Source organism: Xenopus tropicalis, chromosome 6 (genome assembly GCF_000004195.4).
Source record: "Xenopus tropicalis strain Nigerian chromosome 6, UCB_Xtro_10.0, whole genome shotgun sequence".
Lineage (NCBI taxonomy): Eukaryota > Metazoa > Chordata > Amphibia > Anura > Pipidae > Xenopus > Xenopus tropicalis.
Window position 1 is genome coordinate 58,638,664 of NC_030682.2, and position 21,094 is coordinate 58,659,757.

General features: G+C 41.8%; 1 protein-coding gene across 1 annotated transcript; it reads left to right on the top strand.

The window, feature by feature from the left end:
• The first annotated feature begins 2,589 nt into the window (after positions 1 to 2,589).
• On the top strand, positions 2,590 to 16,227 carry cxcr6 (chemokine (C-X-C motif) receptor 6). The gene is made up of 2 exons (XM_018094931.2): positions 2,590 to 2,879; positions 14,690 to 16,227. Exons 1-2 carry the CDS (start codon positions 2,868 to 2,870, stop codon positions 15,677 to 15,679), a joined length of 1,002 nt encoding a protein of 333 aa, XP_017950420.2. The 5' UTR covers positions 2,590 to 2,867; the 3' UTR covers positions 15,680 to 16,227.
• Positions 16,228 to 21,094: the final 4,867 nt, after the last annotated feature.

Consider the following 21,094-nt stretch of genomic DNA (forward strand, 5'->3'; position numbering starts at 1 on the left):
CATATTTAGCCTATGAAGATATGAGGAAGCCACCAGTACTCAGATCTTGACATGATGAAGCACAATAGATTTTTTTAGTCCAGAACTGTACTGGCAGTGTCAGTTTTTTGCCATTAATGTCTATGGGAGACAGCAGTTCCAGGCAGGGTCCCTATCGGCAATCACAGGGCCCCCATACTGCTAAGTTAGCAGTGCCTTTATCCCCACCAAGGGGGCCCCAATTATTAACCTATTGGTTATCTAGTCCCCTGGGCAGGGCCCTGTCAACAAGTACAATGGGGCCACAATGAAAAAAAAAATACCTGCTGACATATGGTCATGATCCAACCCAATTACGAAAACTGTGGTACCTCGGCTTTTATTCGGATCAGCTTATACTTAGGTATATACGGTATACTTAGCAGTAATAAAAGCACCCAAAGAAGGGTTGCATTGTCGCAACATTGGGCATTGTAGGTGTGTTTTAAGGCCTGTGCAATGCATCACTGATATTGGTGGAGGTAGCACAAGGGCAACACGGATACTAATGAAGGATGTTAAATGTAATGAAGTAACTTATTTTGTTTATCCCTCCTGGACTTTGTTGCCTTTAATACATTTTGCATCCTTTTGCATTACACTGATGAAGGAATACAGTATTTAACATGGAGACTGCAAGATAAGTGCATAATTCAACAGTGAAGCACAAGGGATGCACAGACACTTCTAACAAATCCAAGTGGTCACATGAAGCATAGCACTTCTCTCAGCCCTGCATTTTCCCATTAGGCTAAGAGAAGCAGATCTGCTTTCCTACACTGCCCATGTGCGTGCACTGAAAACGACAGTGGATTCTGTCGTTTTCAGTGCAGGCACACAGGAAGCTAAGGAATGCGGATCTGCTTCTCTTAGCCTGACTGAAAAAAGCAAACTGAGAGAAGCAGATGTACGCTTTGTGTGACCTCGTTCTAAAGGCCTTTATTATTGATCATTGCTGCTATAGAGATGCTGAGCCTTTAATATGCTCTGAGGAGTCATGAATCTGCTTCAATGAAAGGACTGCCATTGGTAGCTGCACAATGATACTGTGACAGATGATTTAATCATATAACTATAACACTCACCATGGCTTGCCATAGAAACACGAGGACTGTTATGGACACTGGTCAGTACTAAAATTGCAAGATAAGGCTTTACATTCTTGTGTAAGAACTAAACCCAATATATACTACAGAGTTTACCTGTTACATGCTTGTCGGGGGGACACACAGCTACTTAGTTGCAGCTACTTTTCACACCTACTAAATGTCAGAAAATACTCTGCCATAGACAATACTGACGATTAGATCTGGTAAAACACACATAGAGACAGTTATCAGTAAATGATCAACATTGTCTCTTTCTGTCGCCGAGCAAGTGATATCTGCTAACGCTGAAGACTAACCACTCCAAAATGCCTTTCCACTGGCAACGATGAAAAGGCCTATCACTTTGACTTTCTGAAGTTGCGAGAAGTTTCCTCCTGCAGCCTTTCCACCATGTCTCCTATTGTTGCCAGTGGAAAGGCATTTTGGAGCGGTTAGTCTCATTAGCGGAAATCTATTGCTGGCAACTATCTCGCTCCGTGGGATGTTACCCTTAAATCAGGCAGTCCCCTAAAATTTTACTTAATTTATAGTTGGGAGAAGAAGCTGTTTCCCTATCTTGGGTTAAAGCATAGCTTGCTCAAGGATTAAGTTAGGGTCTGCTACTAAGCAGCCTAAAGCTCAAATAAGGAGAATAGAAGGATTAGCAGAGTATGGACAGGACACTGAAGTGTATAGACCTAGAGGTAGATGTGCTCCCTCCTCGGTTCCACTTGGAGGCCCCCAAGGTAATTTACCCGGCCCCCACTGCATCCTCACCCCTGGCAGCGGGGGAGCTAGGAGAGGGAGGGCGCAGCAGGGAGCAACCCCCAACTTGGCCCCATTTTTAAATATATCAGAGGCCACATCACCCCCAAACCCACATACAAGCAAATAAGCATGTGTATGTACGGTGACAAGCAGTCATGAAGAGGTGATAGCCTGGACTACCGGTAGGCAGAACAGGTATATGCCTAATATTTTTATCCATGGAGTGGAGGTTCTAGACAGCAATACTTTTTTATCTTTTATACACAGAAAATTCTAGTAAGGCTCTTTTTAGAGGCCTTTTTAGAGAAGGGAGATATAAACTCTAATCCATCATAGCACAAGCTAAATTTGGGTAAATAAATTATACCTTTGGAACTTGCTAAACTATTATATATTATACAAGGGGTAACTAAGTCCCTCTTTTACAGTAGCCTTATCTGATTTAGCCCACTGGTTACAACCTAACTACACAGTGACGAGTGAGCCCTTTGCTCTGCTGTTGACACTCAAGAGAAACAGTGGTATTTTATTGCCAGTTCTTACTCTAGAAACGGTAACCTCAGCAGCCTAGCTCTAACCATATTGCCACCTATCGACACTTCCTTTTCCTGTCCTAACTCTAACTGCTGGACTGGACTGGACTAAAACAAATGTCAAACAATACACAGTTGCACAATTATATGCATAGATATCATCCAGCAAATTATGTTCTTTGTGCTTCCTGACATTTACAGTAATTGTATAAATAATATACAGTTTTAGAATGTTTCCTGGCCGATGATATTTTAAGTTATTTTTTGTCTAGCAATATCAGTCTAAATCTCCAATTATAGCTCAGTTTTTAAAAAAAAGCATTACTCAGCAGGAAGTCTACCTATCTCTAGTCATTTACAAAACAGCGCACAGCCTGTTCTGACAGATGTCAAGCAGCTGAAGACCTGCTGATACATCAACTTACAGCTGATACAACTTATCACAAAATACCAATCACTCATGAACAATACGGTAAGATTTTTTAAAAAAAAGTATAAGGAAAATAATCCAAAAGGTAAACATGCAAGTTTTGCCCCATTTGTGTAATGCTTTATGTCGGACCTTGCACCATACTTCTTGGTCCCTATTTCTTTGTCTCTGATCTATATTGTACCTTTCAGGTTTCTGCATTATGAAAAAGTAATTAATCTAACCAACTTTTCCTTCCCTGTAAAAGTCTACCAATCAGATTCCCATGCAAAAGGGAAATGCAAATTACTGAAGTGGCACATATGGCCATGCAGCTGATATTTAATCCTTTCCACATTCGTGTTTGGAATTGGACAGGATTTAGACAATAGGCATGTGATACAAGTACAAGGTACAAGTATTTATGTGTTACATTATTGTAATATTGTTCTCTTCAGTCATCTTCCTGCATAATTTGCTTTCATTCAAATTTTCTAAACATTTACTGCATATTACTTTTGATTATTTCATAAGAATATATCAGAAAGTAAATGGCATGTAAAATCTTCACATTTATCCAGTTAACTTGCTTATAGGTAACCAATAAAATTACAGGTATGGGACATGTTATGCAGAATGCTCAAGACCTGGGGGATAAGGGGTCTTCCATAATTTGGATCTCCATATTAGTAGGCATGAAGTCTACAAAAAAAATAATTTAAACACGAAATAAACTTAATGTGATTGTTTTGCCTCCAATAAGGATTAATTATATCTTTGTAAAAAGTACAAGGCACTGTTTTATTTTTACTGGAGAAAGGCAATCATTTTTTAAAATTATAATAATTTGATTAAATTGAAGTCTATAGAAGATTGCCTTCTTGTGATTTGGAGCATTTTGGATAACGGGTTTCTGGGTAACATATCCCATACCTGTGTATAAATAATTGGACAACATAAATTATATCATTAAAGGCTTATAGTCCAGACTCAGAAAGGGAGAATGTATGCAACATATCCAACAAAAGGGATTATGTAACACTCAAAACATGAACAATAATGTTAACTACTACAGGTATGGGATACATTATCTGGAAACCCGCTATCCAGAAAGTTCCGAATTACAGAATGCCCTTCTCCCATAGATGCCATTATAAGCAAATAATTCTAATTTTTAAAAATGATTTCCTTTTTCTCTGTAATTCTGAAATAGTACCTTGTACTTGATCCAAATTAAGATAGGATTAATCCTTATTGGAAGCAAAATAATCCTATTGGGTTTATTCAATTATTAAATGATTTTTAGCAGACTTAAGTTATGGAGATCTAAATTAGAGAAAGATCCCTTTTCCAGAAAACCCCATATCCCGAGCATTCTGGATAATAGGTCCCATACCTGTACCAGAATGCAGTCATTGTAAGTTAAGAAATGTACAGTATGTATCTATAACTTCTAAAAGTGCTGCAAGGATATGCATACGCACTGATATTAACTACCATGTTGTAAGAGACACAGTAGAAAGTCCCACCACTTGACAAGAATAAATAATGTTCTAGTGCTCCAAAAAGTAAGATCTGAACAGGGTTAATGGTCATGCACAAAGGTGCAAATAGTACAAATTTACAGCAGTGCCTTCTAAAACATCAGTCCTCCCCCTAAGCAGCACAAGGGTGAATTTCAACAGAATAACTAAACTAAAACTGGAGGTGAGTGGCTCTACCCACATGCAATGTTTTAAAAGGAATTCAGAAATGTTATCAGTATGTTATCTGATTTTCTTGTTTTCCATATACCTAAGCATTCTAATCTCATTGTTCCTTTTAGGGCTCTGGCACACGGGGGAGATTAGTCGCCCGCGATTAACTCCCTGTTCGCGGGCGACTAATCTCCCCGAGTTGCCTACCCCTGCCATCCCACCGGCGAACATGTAAGTCGCCGGCGGGATGGCAGACGCGGCGGCGCGATTTCGCGCAAATCGCCGAAAAAGACTCGCGAGTCTTTTTCGGCGATTCCCTGAAATTGCCCCGCCGCGTCTGCCATCCCGCCGGCGACTTACATGTCAGACGCGGCGGGGCAATTTCAGAGAATCGCCGAAAAAGACTCGCGAGTCTTTTTCGGCGATTTGCACGAAATCGCGCCGCCGCGTCTGCCATCCCGCCGGCGACTTACATGTTCGCCAGTGGGATGGCAGGGGTAGGCAACTCGGCGAGATTAGTCGCCCGCGAACAGGGAGTTAATCGCGGGCGACTAATCTCCCCCGTGTGCCAGAGCCCTTAAGGCTGAGCTAATTTTTTCAGTGAAGAGCAAATGCTGTTTAAGTCACAGAGATAAAGAATGATTTATATCAGTGCTGTCCAACTTCTGTGGTGCCGAGGGCCGAAATTTCTCTAGCATACATGGTGGAGGGCCGCTAATGGAAGCCAGTTTTGACCACTCCCCTTTTTGAAACCAAACCCACTTCAAACCACACCTATTTTATCACAATGGTGGTAGCACAGCAATATCCCAAATGCTTGGTCCTTACTGTGGGGATATCAACCGTCATTCATATGTGAAAGAATTATATTACTGTATGTCATATTAAGATATACCCTTAAATTCCATATGCCACCTCCTCCCCTGTGGATAGCACAGCAACCCCCAGTACATAATTACACACCTTAGGGACCATTTAATGGCTATTTCCAACTGCTAACAAACTCCCACAAGAAACCCCTGCCAAGTTCACCTCCCACAAGCAGCATAGGGCAAGCAGAGTATGGCACACACAGGCAGCACTCTGCCTGTCCTATGCTGCCTGTGTGTGCCAAACTCTACCTGCCCTATGCTGCCTGTGTGTGCCATACTCTGCCTGCCCTACCCTGCCTGTGTGTGCCATACTCTGCCTGCCCTACCCTGCCTGTGTGTGCCATACTCTGCCTGCCCTACCCTGCCTGTGTGTGCCATACTCTGCCTGCCCTACCCTGCCTGTGTGTGCCATACTCTGCCTGCCCTACCCTGCCTGTGTGTGCCAAACTCTACCTGCCCTATGCTGCCTGTGTGTGCCATACTCTGCCTGCCCTACCCTGCCTGTGTGTGCCATACTCTGCCTACCCTACCCTGCCTGTGTGTGCCATACACTACCTGCCCTACCCTGCCTGTGTGTGCCATACTCTGCCTGCCCTTAGCTGCCTGTGTGTGCCATACTCTGCCTGCCCTACCCTGCCTGTGTGTGCCAAACTCTACCTGCCCTATGCTGCCTGTGTGTGCCATACTCTGTCTGCCCTTAGCTGCCTGTGTGTGCCATGCTCTGTCTGCCCTACCCTTCCTGTGTGTGCTATACCCTCCCTGCCCTATGCTGCCTGTGTGTGCCATACTCTGCCTGCCCTTAGCTGCCTGTGTGTGCCATGCTCTGCCTGCCCTTAGCTGCCTGTGTGTACCATACCCTACCTACCCTACGCTTCCTGTGTGTGCCATACACACAGACAGCCTAGTCCAGGCAGTACCTACATAGGTACCTACAGTACTTATGTCTGAGGTGTGAAGAGGTGAACAATGTGGGTGATTACAGCCTGAGCCTGAGGTGTGAACACTGCAGGGGTTGAACAATGCAGGTATTAAAAGGTGTGAACAACACAGGGGATTACATTTTTAAACAATACAGGAGGATTACAGCCTGAATCTGAGGTGAGAACCATGCAGGGGGGTAATTAATCTCAGTACTGATACCATTTAAAGCTTCCACAAAGGATAAGCCATCAAAGCAGCCAGACAGGTGGGGGGGCCACACAGAGGGGGGTCGCGGGCCGCCAGTTGGACAGCACTGATTTATATTATTCTTTTAGGATTGTCTGAGTTTTGTGAATTTGTAGCCAACATGCTGTTTTAAACTGCTTCACAACATACAGATGCAGCCAGCAAGTTTTCGGATTTTGTCTCAAATGGTGTCTGGACATTCACCCTGATTAAGATCATATTCCTCATTTGCTAACATAGGGCACACACTAGACACAAAATATTTGCAAAATTAATTGTGCTGCCCTTAAGGGCTTATCTAGCTGCTAGCACCTGTTGAGCCTATCAGAGAGAAGGAGGCAGAGCAGAGCTAGCACAAGAAAGAACTGTATTTTACACCTGCCACTGACCAAGCATAAGGTAAAGACTTTATTTTCACATAATAAATTATGTACAATTGCATACTTGTGGACACCCATGTCTTGCCTGTGTAATGACATTTTTTTTTCATGTGCAACTTGATTATGTGCAGTCGATTATGCGTTGTCCATGATTATGTTATAATTCTGGTTAAGAAAGGTCTTTAGCCTGATGTTAACATAGCACCAGCGCCTAGTCAAAGCGAAATTCTGCATTTTGCCATCAGCAAACCTGACAAAACATTTGCCAATAAAAAAACACCCATTGACTAATGTATTTGGAGAAAACTATACTATAATAAATGAACAAATGAGAGGTTTCATAAATAAACAACATAGGGGTTCATAGAACAATATAATGGATCAAATGTCTACTGACGAGCCAGTGCTATGGGCTGTAGTGTGTTAGCCTGCTGGTTTGCAGCTAAGGGCCATGTCACATGAATGACTTGCAGCTACTATTCTAAGCAGGCTTAAAAGAGATCCAGTTCTGTCCTTATTGATAGTGTGAAATGCCCTATAGAGCTCATCAGAAACTATTTTAGTCTACTGCAAGTAGTTATGAATATGTTTCTTGTATATATGCAGATCTGATGAGAAAAGTTACCAGGAAAAAACAGTGCATGGCCCTAGTTAGTTGGGTGGTAAGAGGGACACCCATAAACAGCTAAATGCCCAGGAACCCTAAGATTTTAGATTTTAGGTATTCATGACTGAATATGATTGAGTTCAGACACTTTTTGTTTGTTTCTGTGGTGTAGGATTTTTCACTGGGACACAGGGTCTTACACCTTTTCAGAGAGCTTAAAACCTGTTTATTTCAATTGTAGACACTTTAGTGCCACAATGAGTTTATTGGGAGACAGAGCAACAACAGGGCATTTTCCAAACATTTGTAACACTTTAAGTTTCAAGCAAAATGACAGATTAAGTATCACTGTGTGTTTCCTCTCAGCCCACTGCAAATGTACAGTTTACAGAATCAATAATTTAGCCACTGTTATGCTGGATAGATGGGGTGGGATTTCATTAAGCAGAAAAGAGGATATTGCCCATGCTTACCCCTTTGTATTGTGCTGCAGCCCAATCAATGTCCTATTAAAAAACCTCTAACAATTGTGATCAGTGAATTACAGACAGGGCACAGAATGGTGCAATTATAAGGGGTCTTGCAAACAAATATTTAGTACTTTATGTTTTGGCTCTGTGGGTGGCACAAATATTATACTCGTACAGGGCCCCAGAGAAAAAAAGTAGGTTTCTACTTTTGGCAGCCAGCATTAATTTATGCAGAAGAGGGTACTGCCCTATTATTAAAGAGAGAAGTTAATAATTGTTTGTGTAAACAGGACACTATGTGCAATTTTATTGCCATATTTAGCAGATTTCTGGATGCCGAGTGTCCAGATCACAGATCTCATACCTGTACATATATTTTTGTTTCAACAACTGCCCCTGATTATTTTCCCATCCCAATAACTTTCTGTGAAAAATGGAGGATTGGGGGGCGTGGCCTGACCACCGATGTGAGCGCACGTACCTGGTAGAGCTCCGCAACTGATCCTGCAATTATCCTGAATAACCCGCTATAAACCTTTCGCAACGGAGCCAGAACCTCACACGAGGAGGCCCCTACCCCAGAGAGAGCAGATGGGGCAACATAAGGCACATAAGCGAGCTCCAGAGGCAGCCGCCCGGCTTGAAAAATATGCCCGGGAAACGAACCAAAATGGCGCCGACTCAGAACAAGCCGCAAGCAGCCCCGACCAAACAGTGAGTACCGCTGATAATGCTGCGCAGGCACACTCAAGCACCGCACCGGGGACAACCCCACGCAGTATAGAACCAACTCTGCATGATGTTATGGCAGAAATTAGAGCAGCCAATAGCTCTTGCACATCACTTATAAATACCAAAACTGAGGAGATCAAGATTGACCTCTCCATTATAAAGGCAGACCTGCAAAAGCTGCGTGACCGCACTACAGCAGTCGAAACCCGAGTCAGCAACTTGGAAGACTCGTGCAGAGATCTGCCCAATCAATACCGTAATCTACAAAAGCAACTTGTAGATTGTCTGAGCAAAAACGATGACCTGGAGAACCAACTGCGGCGCAGTAACCTGCGATTTGTAGGATTCCCTGAGCGGGCAGAAGGCAACACCCCAGAATCATTTCTAGAATCCTGGCTCAAAGAAATTTTCGGGGCCGCACAGCTCTCTACCATGTTCGCAATTGAGCAAGGTCCCCTGCGCTTCCAAGCGTCTGCCATATCCATCTTTGCCGACTACTCCATGGAGGTACAGAGACAGCGCGCGGGTTTCCAAAGCTGTAAGGCCAGGCTGCGCGAGGCTGGTCTTCCTTATGCGATGCTCTACCCAGCGAGGCTCCGGGTGCAAGCGGATGGCCGTTTTATTTTCTTCACAGCACCACAGGAGCTTAACTTGTGGTTGGATAACAGAGGAATTCGCCCCTAAAGGCTCCAGATCGGCCTGCCCTGGGTAATTAATACCCGCCACAGATCACCACTTATCCTTTGGCCGGACCAGGCCTCCACGAGGTGCGGGTTATCTACCCTGCTATAGCCCTGGATCATTGCGGGCTCAACGCAATGTTGATTGTATTTACTCGTGTTACAGTTTTATACCTTACCCCAGTAATTTACAACTGAAGCTTAACGGAGTGGAGTGACCCACCCCAGCACTGATCAGAGTTATGGTTTTTGTTATGGGACAAGTTCTACCCAAAGTTGGGAATCGGGTGGAAGGGGAGGGGGGGAAAAGTTCGGGGAAACCCCTTTTAAGTGCTGCTTCTCAGCACAAATGTTGGTATAATTTCTATGTACAACAAAATGTATGGTATTATGTATGTATGCATTGGGAGGGAGTTTTGTACCGGTATACCTTTAAATACTCATCCAACCCCAAATCATGGCGATTAAGTTAACAAGTTGGAATGTGAGGGGCCTCAATTGCCCAATCAAGCGCAGACTAGTGTTAGACTTCCTCAAAAGACACTCTACCTCTATTGCCTTTCTCCAAGAAACACACCTGACAGGCTCTAAAATCCTAGCGCTTAAACGCCCGTGGATAGGATGGGCTTATCATTCCACCTATTCCACGCACTCCTCAGGGGTATCGATCCTTATAGAAAAATCTGTTCCCTTTAGGTTTAGCAATCTGAAGACTGACCCAAAGGGCAGATTTATTTTTCTCCATTGCTATTTCTATTCATGTGAAATGCTTCTAGTCAATATCTACATCCCCCCTCCATTCGAGGGAGAGGTTTTGTACACTCTAGCTGATTACCTAGCTATATACCCGAGAGCACTGGTGCTGGTAGCAGGCGACTTCAACGAAGTCTAGATAGGTTGTGGAAACATCCCCTTAGATCCCCCCCTAAGAGCACCCAGCTCTCTAGGCTAATGACCTCCCTGGCACTAATAGACCCATGGAGAGAAACGCACCCTGGAGTGCCCCAGTATTCATGCTTTACCGCTGCCCGCTCAGCCTTATCCAGAATAGACATGGCCTTTATCAATACAGCCGCGATCCCATACGTAACAGACACCACTTACCTCCCGCGAGGCATATCTGACCATGCCCCACTTCAGCTTAAATTAGAGCTCCCACACAAAATTAAGAGCCCACGTCCCTCCATAAATCCAGTATGGTTAAACATCCTGGACAACTCCAAAGCAATAGACGACGCTATAAACGACTTTACAGTTTTAAACCAATCAGTTGACAGCATACTTCCCTTTTGGGACTCTCTGAAAATCTATATAAGAAATTCAATATCCGCCGAAATAACGGCATACAAGAAACAGGCTCAAAAAGCGATACAGGCACTTGAGTCACAAGTTTCTCACTTAGATGCAGCCGCAGCTGCCTCCCCCTCTCCAGATAACTTAAAACTACTTAATGAAGCACAAAATAACTACGCCCAAGCCACTAAATTAAAAGCACTAAATAAGCTTTACTTTACCAAAACAAATATATATGAGCAGGGTGAGAGGGCGGGCAGAATGCTAGCACACCTGGCCAAAGCCCATACTACTCCTCCTCCAGTCCCCGCATTGAGAGACTCCCTAGGTAGACTACACACCGATCCTCAAGTGGTCCAAGAAATGTTGGTCACATTCTATACGGACCTGTACAAGACCAAACTTACAGCCACAGAACCAGAAATTAATTCTTTTCTAGCTTCACTAGCTCTCCCGACGCTGCCCCGTGAATATAGTAATCATTTAGACTCTGAGCTCACAGCAGTGGAGATACAAGAAGCGGTGAATGCCTTCCCCTTAGGCAAAGCTGCAGGGGCTGACGGTCTCCCTATAGAAATATACAAGAGGCACTCTAAATTACTAACCCCAATGCTGCTTAAGCTCTTTAAAGAAGCTGTACAACTTGCCCAATTCCCTGAATCTCTTTACGAAGCAGCAATCGTTCTCCTCCCTAAACAGGGCAAAGACCCACATCTGTGCGAGTCGTTTAGGCCAATCTCCCTCCTCACAGCAGATGTGAAAATTTTTGCCAAAGTACTGGCCCGTAGGCTGAGCAGGGTAATTACTAAAATAATACACCCAGATCAGATAGGATTTATCCCCGCAAAAACTGGGGCCCTAAATACCAGACGGCTGTATCTAAACCTAGCACATGCCTCTGCTGGCCAGGGGGCTAAAGCTATAGCAGCCCTTGACATTACAAAGGCATTCGATACAGTAGAGTGGCCTTATCTCTGGCAAGTACTTACCCACTTTGGATTTGGTAAAAAATACATACAAATGGTACAGCTTCTCTATAAATACCCCGTGGCCAGTATCCGCATCAATTCCCTTACCACCCCAGCTTTTGCACTATCCAGGGGCACAAGACAGGGGTGCCCGCTATCTCCCCTCCTTTTTGCCATAGCCATAGAACCCTTTGCCCAGGCAGTGCGGGCGCACCCCCAGATCACAGGATTCGAATACCCTGGCTTTAATGAAAAAGTGCAGCTATACGCGGATGACACTTTAGTCTATCTCGGAGCTAGAGGCCCCTCCCTGACTGCACTGACTGACCTCACGCAGAAGTTTGGCAGGATCTCAGGGCTACAAACCAGCATGGCCAAATCAGTACTCTTTCTGGTGGATAAACAACAACCTAATGAACCCCTTGATACATGCCCACTGCAAGTCTCTAATAAATTCACCTACCTGGGTATACAGATTGCGCTACCGATATCACAATATCATAACCTTAATATAGAGAGTCTCTTTCAGTGGGCACAAAATAAATTTAAAGCCTGGGCAACCTTGCCAGTGGGACCAGCTGGGAGAATCCAACTGATCAAAATGTTTCTGCTACCAAAAGTCCTGTATGCGCTATGGCACTCCCCAATTTACATACCCAAAAAGGTATTTGCCCAACTGAACTCATTACTCAGCAAATTCATCTGGGGCACATCCAGACCCCGGCTACGCTTAACTACTCTTATGAGGCCCAGAGACAGGGGGGGACTGGCACTTCCAGATATCTATATCTACTATGTAGCGGCCCAATTAACACATATTTCCCCAATGGTCCACTCGGACATATCCCCCCCACTATATCAGCTGTGGGCTCAGGTCACCGGTGCCCAGGGAATACCCTGGCCCTTGTTACTGTCCAAAAAACTACCTAGACACGCCTCATCCATACTGGTACTCCAGAATAAAATTCTCCAGGCTGGGCACAAGTTAACTAAACTAACCCAATATCCACCTCAGACTCCCCTCTGGCACAACCCTGACTTCCCACAACTGGTACCGCATAATCCTCCCAAAGTCTGGTACACCCTTGGTCTCACCACAATTGGGGATGTCTGGGTTGACAACCAAGTCATACCCCTGCAACAGCTATGCGATACCAGGCATCTCCCCTCCACGCAATGGCTAACGTACCACAAACTGGCAAGGGCCCTTACCTCCCAATCTGCCCGCTCCAATATTTCGGTAGCCAAGTCTTCAATAATAGACACTTTATTACTACCAGCTCATAAGGGCAAAATCTCGAGCTTGTACAAACAACTGTATAAACCACAGCATGTAGACCCCGAAGTGCGAGCACGCGATGCCTGGGAGGGCGAGCTGGGGGCCCTCTTTGATATTCAGTGGGAATGGATACTCTCCACCCCAAAACTGGTCTCATTTGCTAATAGACACAGCCTGCTACAACTGTATCTTATCCACAGAGAATACTATACAGTACAAAGATTGTATGCTATGAAAGTTCTGTCCTCACCTCTGTGCCCAAGATGTGGCTCCGAGACCGCTACACTAGTACATACCCTATGGAGTTGCCCAAGCCTAAAAAAGTATTGGGGTGAGATAACTGGGTGGCTTACCGCTGCAATCCCGGGCTGGGCAGAGGGTACTGCTAGAAACTGCTTATTAACAGTAGACCTAAACGATACTCTGGACAATCATACAAAATTGTTTATATTAAAAGCCATGTTCCATGCCAGGAGAATACTCACCTTGCACTGGAAGGACCAGACACCCCCTAAATCGCAGGAGTGGAAAAAAGCCATGGATGATACTGCTGCTTTAGAGCGGACTATACTGGACAAAAGAGGGAAACTGCTCACCTATATGCAAATTTGGCGCCACTGGACAGACTGCCTCGGTACCCCAGTCCCCTTTCCCCTACGGGAACCTCCATAGATAACAATCCTCCCCCCCAAACCCTCCATAGCCCATACTTTTTGTAGGACTCCTAGGTCTTGGACTTCTCTTGGATCTTTTTCACTGTTACCAATGCACACCCTATGCCAATGTTGTACTTGATTATCTTGTTGTTCAATAAAGATATTTGTTAAAAAAAAAAAAAAAATGGAGGATCTTCAGATAAAATGGGGAAGATGTGGGGGGGGGGCACCTTGCAATGTATCAGATTCCAGCTGTAGATGAAAAGCTAATAGAGCACCATATTAATCTAATTACATACATATATAGTCTCTGGCTGCATGTTACAAAAACTCATTCCATACACGCAATATACCGTGTTTCCCCCGAAAATAAGACACTGTCTTATATTTTTTTAAGCTCCAAAATATGCACTAGGTCTTATTTTCAGGGGATGTCTTATTTTTCCATGAAGAATACAGTACACATTTATTCCATCGTTTGGGTGAGATTTATCGCCCAGCCCTAGGTGGGTGTCTTATTTTCGGGGGTTGCCTTATTTTCCAAGGGGGGTGAAAAATCGGGGGGGGTGCCTTACTTTCAAAGGATGTCCTATTTTCGGGGAAACAGGGTATTCTTGAGCTACAGTTGCTCTTTTTATTGTAAACACAAATGGTTCCTTTTAATTGCTGAACACATCAGGTTGGTGGGTGTCATATATAGGTATGGGATCAATTATCCACAAACCCATTATCCAGAAAGCTCCATATTTTTTTTCTATTACTCTGTCCCTTATAAACAGTCCCTTGTACTTGACGCTAACTTAGATATAATTAACTCTTATTGGAGGCAAAGCAATCCTATTTGGTTTATTTAATGTTAGAATGATTGAGAGACCCCTTATCCAGAAAACCCAGTTCCTGATTATTCTGGATAAAAGGTCCTATAGCTGTATATACAATTATCAGTAAAAGAGAAAGGTTTGCAAGGTGAAAGATCAGTGAATGTATGAATAATCATTGTATGCGATTCTGTATCATTCAGCTAGAAATGTATATTACTGACACAATTTTTTCCTTAATTTGGAAATTCTAGATGACCACTGGCATCGATTATGATGACGTACCCGATAACACCCATGTTGATATGCTGCGGCATTACTTTTTGCCAATTCTGTATTCTGTCACCTGCATTACTGGACTGGTTGGCAATTTACTCATTATTATCATCTATGCCTTCTATGAGAAAATGAAAACTCTGACCGACACCTTCATGGTAAATTTAGCGATGGCGGATATACTCTTTCTCTGCACGTTACCATTCCTGGCATATCAAGCAGCTGAAGGCTGGATCTTCGGCAAACTCATGTGTAAAATCATCCGGGGAGGGTACAGAATAAACTTGTACAGTTCCATGCTCATTCTCACTTGCATCACTTTTGACAGGTTTATTTCCATAACACAGGCTAAAAAATTAAAAATATCCCATTCAAAGAAACATAGGTGGGGAAAATTAGTCTGTGTGATTGCATGGGCAGTTTCACTGATACTTGCAGTGCCGCAATTTATGTTTAGTGGAAGAGAAGAGCCTAAATGCTTTGAAATTTATCCGGAAGGGCATAAATATCTAAATCTGATAGTTAACTCATTTCAAATTACTGTTGGTTTTTTTGTGCCATTAGCAGCAATGATTTTTTGTTACACTTTCATAATAAAAACATTGATCTTTTCTAGCAATTTTCAGAAACATAAGTCATTAAAAATCATTTTTCTAGTTGTGATAGCATTTATTGTAACTCAGCTACCCTACAACATAGCTATTTTATGTCATGTTTTATACAAAACCATAAATGCAAAAGTTTTGGTCATAACGGAAGCTATAGCATACCTGCATGCATGCATAAACCCGATCTTATATTTTTTTGTTGGCATAAAGTTTAGAAAAAACTTCTGTAAAATACTGGTGGATTTACATTTGGCCAAACCAAATTTGGAACTATCTGATAATCTGAAGACTACAGACAGAGATTCTAGAAGTATTTCTGCCTTTAACAATACAGAAACCATTACTATGCACCAGTTGTAAAAAATATAATAGAATACAAATATGTAAACATCCCATTGCCTAGAGAAAACTACAATTTTTATATTCCAATGATCTATAATGACATTTATTTTCATGTAAATAATATCTAATATAATTGTTATATATTGATGTTTTGGTAGAAATAACAATTGCCACAAATGTTGGCTCAAACATCAATTTCCATGAGTTACTCCTATTTACTTGTCCCCTTTCTGACTACTACTGTATAGCAGTGCCTGATGATGTTACGCAGCTTATAGGGACCAAAGGCGATAATGGCAAAACAAACTGAGGAAATGCAGTCATGGCAATGATGTGTCTTGGCGTGAATGGGTGGCAGAAATGAAAGGAATGGAGCATAGTTTCTTTGTATATAAATACATGGTACTTTGGGAAAGAAAGCTCCTGTCACACATGCTGTCAACAACATGTATTTAATTATATCCATTTTTTCTTTGTATTTGTATTTAATGAACCATTTTTTTTTGTACCCTTTGCTTTTTGTAATATGTATACACTTTGGTGCTATGTAAATAAAATAGAGAAATAAGTAATAAGTTGTGTCTTTTGGAATGGTGTCGGTTAGATATGAAGCATTCTTTAAGCAATATCTGCAGTAAAAAGCGAGGAACTCATGACACAAAGGAATATTCCTAAATAAGGGAAAAAATCATGCCATTTAACAAAACTAACTCCCTCCTTGGGTAGAATTTAAAAAAGAAAAAAAAACATTATCTGGAACAAATACAACATCTCATAACCAAAAACTCAATGACATGAAAGCTCTGAATTACAGGAAGGCCAACTCCCATAGAATACATTTTTAGGGGATAATTATAATTTTTTAAAACTATTTCCTTTTTTACTGTAATTGTAAAACAGTAACTTGTGCTTGATCCTAACTAAGCTGCATTAATCCATACTGGTGGCAAAACCATAATCCATATTGATGGGTTTAATTTTCAGCAGAATTAAGGTGTGGTGAAAAAACCTCCAGGTCCTAAGCATTTCAGTAAAAGTGCATAATTAAGAGTGGCAGCAGTTTGAAAATCTTCCCTGTCAAAGCCAATGGGAAAATTGGGGTGTTTGGAGCGGCGCCACAAAAAGACAGGGGGTGGGATCCCATAGAAAAGCGCAAGCAACCTACTCCTCTATAGGACTACGAAGTGTGGGAGTTTGGGTGTTGTACCCCTAAAACTGTAGGAGGAGTAGCGTTTAGAAAATGTGGTGTGCTAAGAATAAGTAAAAACAGAAGAATAAGCTGAAGTGGAAGAACAGTATGTTGGGTTTTTCAAACCAACATAATAATGGCATCCAGTCTTGGGATTGCTTAGAGGAGTAGATTCCACTCTTGTTTTCCTCTAACCCTGTCTACCTGACTGACTCTTCCCTGTAGGATGAAGATCAGAGACCTACCCTGACACCTGGACTTCTGCCCACCTTAGACCATAACAAGCCCTCCGCAAAAAATGTTCACAGGGGCCCAGCACACTCAAGCAATACCCGGCCCTCCTGTTCTCCACCCATCTCCCACACCCACAAGTTTTCAGGTAGAACAGCAGTGGGGAGGGGGGTTCTCTAAAAGTATAGAGGAAACAGACCTGCCCCCCACACTGTCATCATGGGGTCGGCTTCTTTTATTGTTATGCCACTGGACTCAACTGTAGTTTATGGAAAAATTGTGATGTTTAGCAGAAAGACACATAGGGGCCTATTTATCATACTGTGTCAATAGGTCAATAGGAAAAATTAAAGTTTCAAGTAAGTTCCGGCAGGAAAAAAAGTGAAAAAAAACATACTGTGATGGATGAAAGCCATATTTTCCCATAGCATTTTCTAACAGTTGCTTCCATTTACACCAGATTTTTACACAGAGGCACACAATTTCTGAAAATAATTACACAGCTTGATAAATACACTGTTTTTACGCAGTAATGCGTGGTGATGTGTGGTGTGTTTTGTCACTTTTTTTTTTTTTTACACAACCCTATTTTGTGCCTCAAACCTTGAAACAATGCATCTGAAGCCAACAAACAATTTTTAGTATTTAGTTAGGATGTACAAGGTTAATCAGCTTAGTCTAATAGCTATATTTTCCCTGCATCTTCCTTGCAGGGGGGGCAATGACAGGGGAGCATGGACTAGGATTAGGAAGCAGCGGTACCTGCCTGACCCCCCCCCCTCCATCGCTGTGCTCTAGGCAGGTGCCTCTTCTGCCTACCCCAATTGACCCAAACAGACTGAATAAAAAAGTGAAGGCCAGATATAATGAAAGTATATATTCAGTTCCCCTTGGCAAGCCCAATTAACAAGCCCTCTCTGTTTAAGAGAATGAAAGACTTTGCTATACTAATAATGAAATGGCACAGAGTTACACCTGCATTTATATAAAAGAAAGCTAGGGTACCCCTTACAAAGAATCATGTTTTTCTTAGCCTGCCACTCCCAGCCACCCATTTTTCTTCCTTAAACCATCACATTTTGGAATAAAAAAAGATTTTCATCTTCTGGGTGTTTTGAGGTCTATAAATTACATTAAGCCCAATTTTTCATATAAAACCATTGACATATAACTATAATCAGGGATGAATGATTTAAAGTTGTATTAAAGGGGACCTGTCACCCTAAAAAATAATTCTGAATTGTATTATATTGTGTTTGTTAAGCAAACTTAAACTTCACGTACACTATAAAACATTTTTTAATCTTATTTACTTCAGTCTTGGAATTCACAATTACAGCAAGCAGATGGGCACCACTTTGTGGACACTGTTATGTATGTATAACTTTATTTATAAAGCGCTACATGGATACGTAGATCTGTACAATCTTATAATATACACAATTACACACAGAAAGGACAAGTGTTATTATACATACAATAAATAAGTATAAATACACAGAGATTAAGTGCCATGTGGTATGAGACACAGTTGAAAGGAGGTCCCTGCCCCGTAGAGCTTGCAATCAAAGTGGTTTGGTAACATACAGGCACAAATTTGAAGGAAAGAGTGCACCAGGTGTGTTGTACTGCATCTTAGTTTTTTCTCACTCTCAAAGAGAGTTAGTGAGAGTTCTCTATGGAGGGATTCAGGGATAGAGTTCCAGAGGTAAGGAGCAGTGAGATAGAAAGGTTTAAGACGAGAGAGCGCGGTGGGTGTGGATGGTGTAAAAAGACGGAGGCTCTGAGAGGACCGGAGGAAACGCCCAGGAACGTACACAGAGACCAGTTAAGAAATGTAGTGAGGAGCAGAGGAGTGAAAGTCTTTGAATGTTAGAAGAAGGATTTTATATTCTATGCTTTGCTTAACAGCCAGCCATGCTAGAGAGGCTATGTGGGGCTGTAGAATTCTGGGCCAAATAAATTGAATTCTATCCCAGTCCACAAACACCAAGCCTTATAGCTTAGGAAAAGAATTTATTTCTAACAGCAAAAATATTGATGCAAAACTTACAGAGTCCGCAGATACAAATGACCCTCAACAGAAGAGTGACTGGAAGGCAGATAAAGGCTAACAAAAAGTCTTTGTCCTTCAGTGGTGGTAATCTGATAACCTTCCGCACAGTTGGAGCTCTGGTTGTTCAGACCTTCTCGGTGGTAGGAGTAAGGAATGAGCTCTCTTACTCAAGCTTTCAACCAGTTTATATACAGTTCTTAGAATAATAAACTCCTTTACATAATATATTTAACTGTCATAAAAAGTGCCATCTGCCTTTAAATTGGATCATTAATCATCATCAAAATGTCAGTTCTGCATCAATTGTAATTACTAAGGCTATACAATTAGTTGAGCATATATATTCACAAAAACACTAAATATATAATAACTACATAGAATAACATATATACATCATGAATATATGACAAAAACCAACATATACTATCTATTTCCATGTATGTACCATTTGAATATTTCAACATATAAGATAAAATATATGTACCTCCTTTGTTCTCTAATATGTATAAATTAGTCCAATATATACTATTGTGCCTAAAGGCCATGGTTATAATGACCCTTCTCACGTATCTTAAAATAACCTTTTTTACCCAAGAGTACTTTATCAGAGAAGTTTGACATATCTCCTATTCTGCAGATTTCTCTCCAGACCCCCAATCCTCATAAAACACACACATACACCCAAAGCTAATTACATCAGACCATAATATATATATCCTAATTACATTATATGACTTGCACCTGCACCTATAACTAACTTATTGTATAGGACATTAACATAGCAGCTGCTTGGCTAACTTTTATGGGAAAGCTCTTCTTTGTTAAGGCCTATGTATTAGAGAGAACAAAGAACCTTAAATAAAATCTGAGAGAATATTCTTCAGGGGCTGAACAGATTCCCTCTTAGAAGAGAGCAGGATCCTAGCAGCAGAGTTTAAGATGGATTGCAGGAGAGAGAGGTGGGAGTCTGGGAGGCCGGTTAGCAGTAGATTGCAGTAATCTTAGTGGGAAAGAATAGGGCCATGGCATGGCCAGCTTTGCATCCTGCCAAAATATTGTTCCTGTGCCAGTATGGGTGGACCTGATGCCCATGCCCATGCACTGATTACAAAATTAGATGGTGAGAAGGGAAGGGGTATGTGAGGAGTGCAGTGAGAAGTTCTGATTTGAAAGTGAAAGTAACTGTCTGCCCCATCTCTATGCCTAAGGCATACAGGCAGGGCAGGCAATATATGATTGACAGCTGGGATTTTTAAATGCTTTTATAGTGGGTATTTATGTGTTTGGGTTTCATGTTTAATTTGAAAGGGGCTTTTATTATACAGCTTTTTATGCCTGTTGACAGGTCTACTTTAAAGGTCAGCACAACCACTGAGCTCTAACAACCAGCATACTGATCCATTTTGATATTGTCAATCTGTTAAGTACTTTTCCGTACTGTTAGGAAAGTGTTAATAACAGTAATTCCACCCAGATGACCTCATAATTTTATACAGGTATAGGACCTGGGGTTTTCTGGATAGGGGACCTTTCCGTTATTTGGATCTCCTTACTTTAAGAACTAAAAATCAATTAAACAGAAAATAAACCCTATAGGAATACTTTGCCTCCAATAAGGATTAATTATTTCTTAGCTGGAATCAAGCACAAGGTACCGTTTTATTATTACAGAGAAAAATAGTAATTACTTTTGAAAATAAGAATTATTTGATTAAAGTGGAGTCTATGGGCAATTGCCTTCCTGTAATTCCAAACTTTCTTTATAACAGGTTTCCAGATAACAGATCCCATACCTGTATTTTATATTTGTATAAAAAAAAATTTTTGTTGGCCTTTTTACCACTACTTTGTTAAACTGCACTGTTTGAATACAAATAAAAAACACATTTACAACATTAACATGTATTTACAACACTTTTAAAAATACTTACAGCTCAAGTTAAATATGACCCATTTT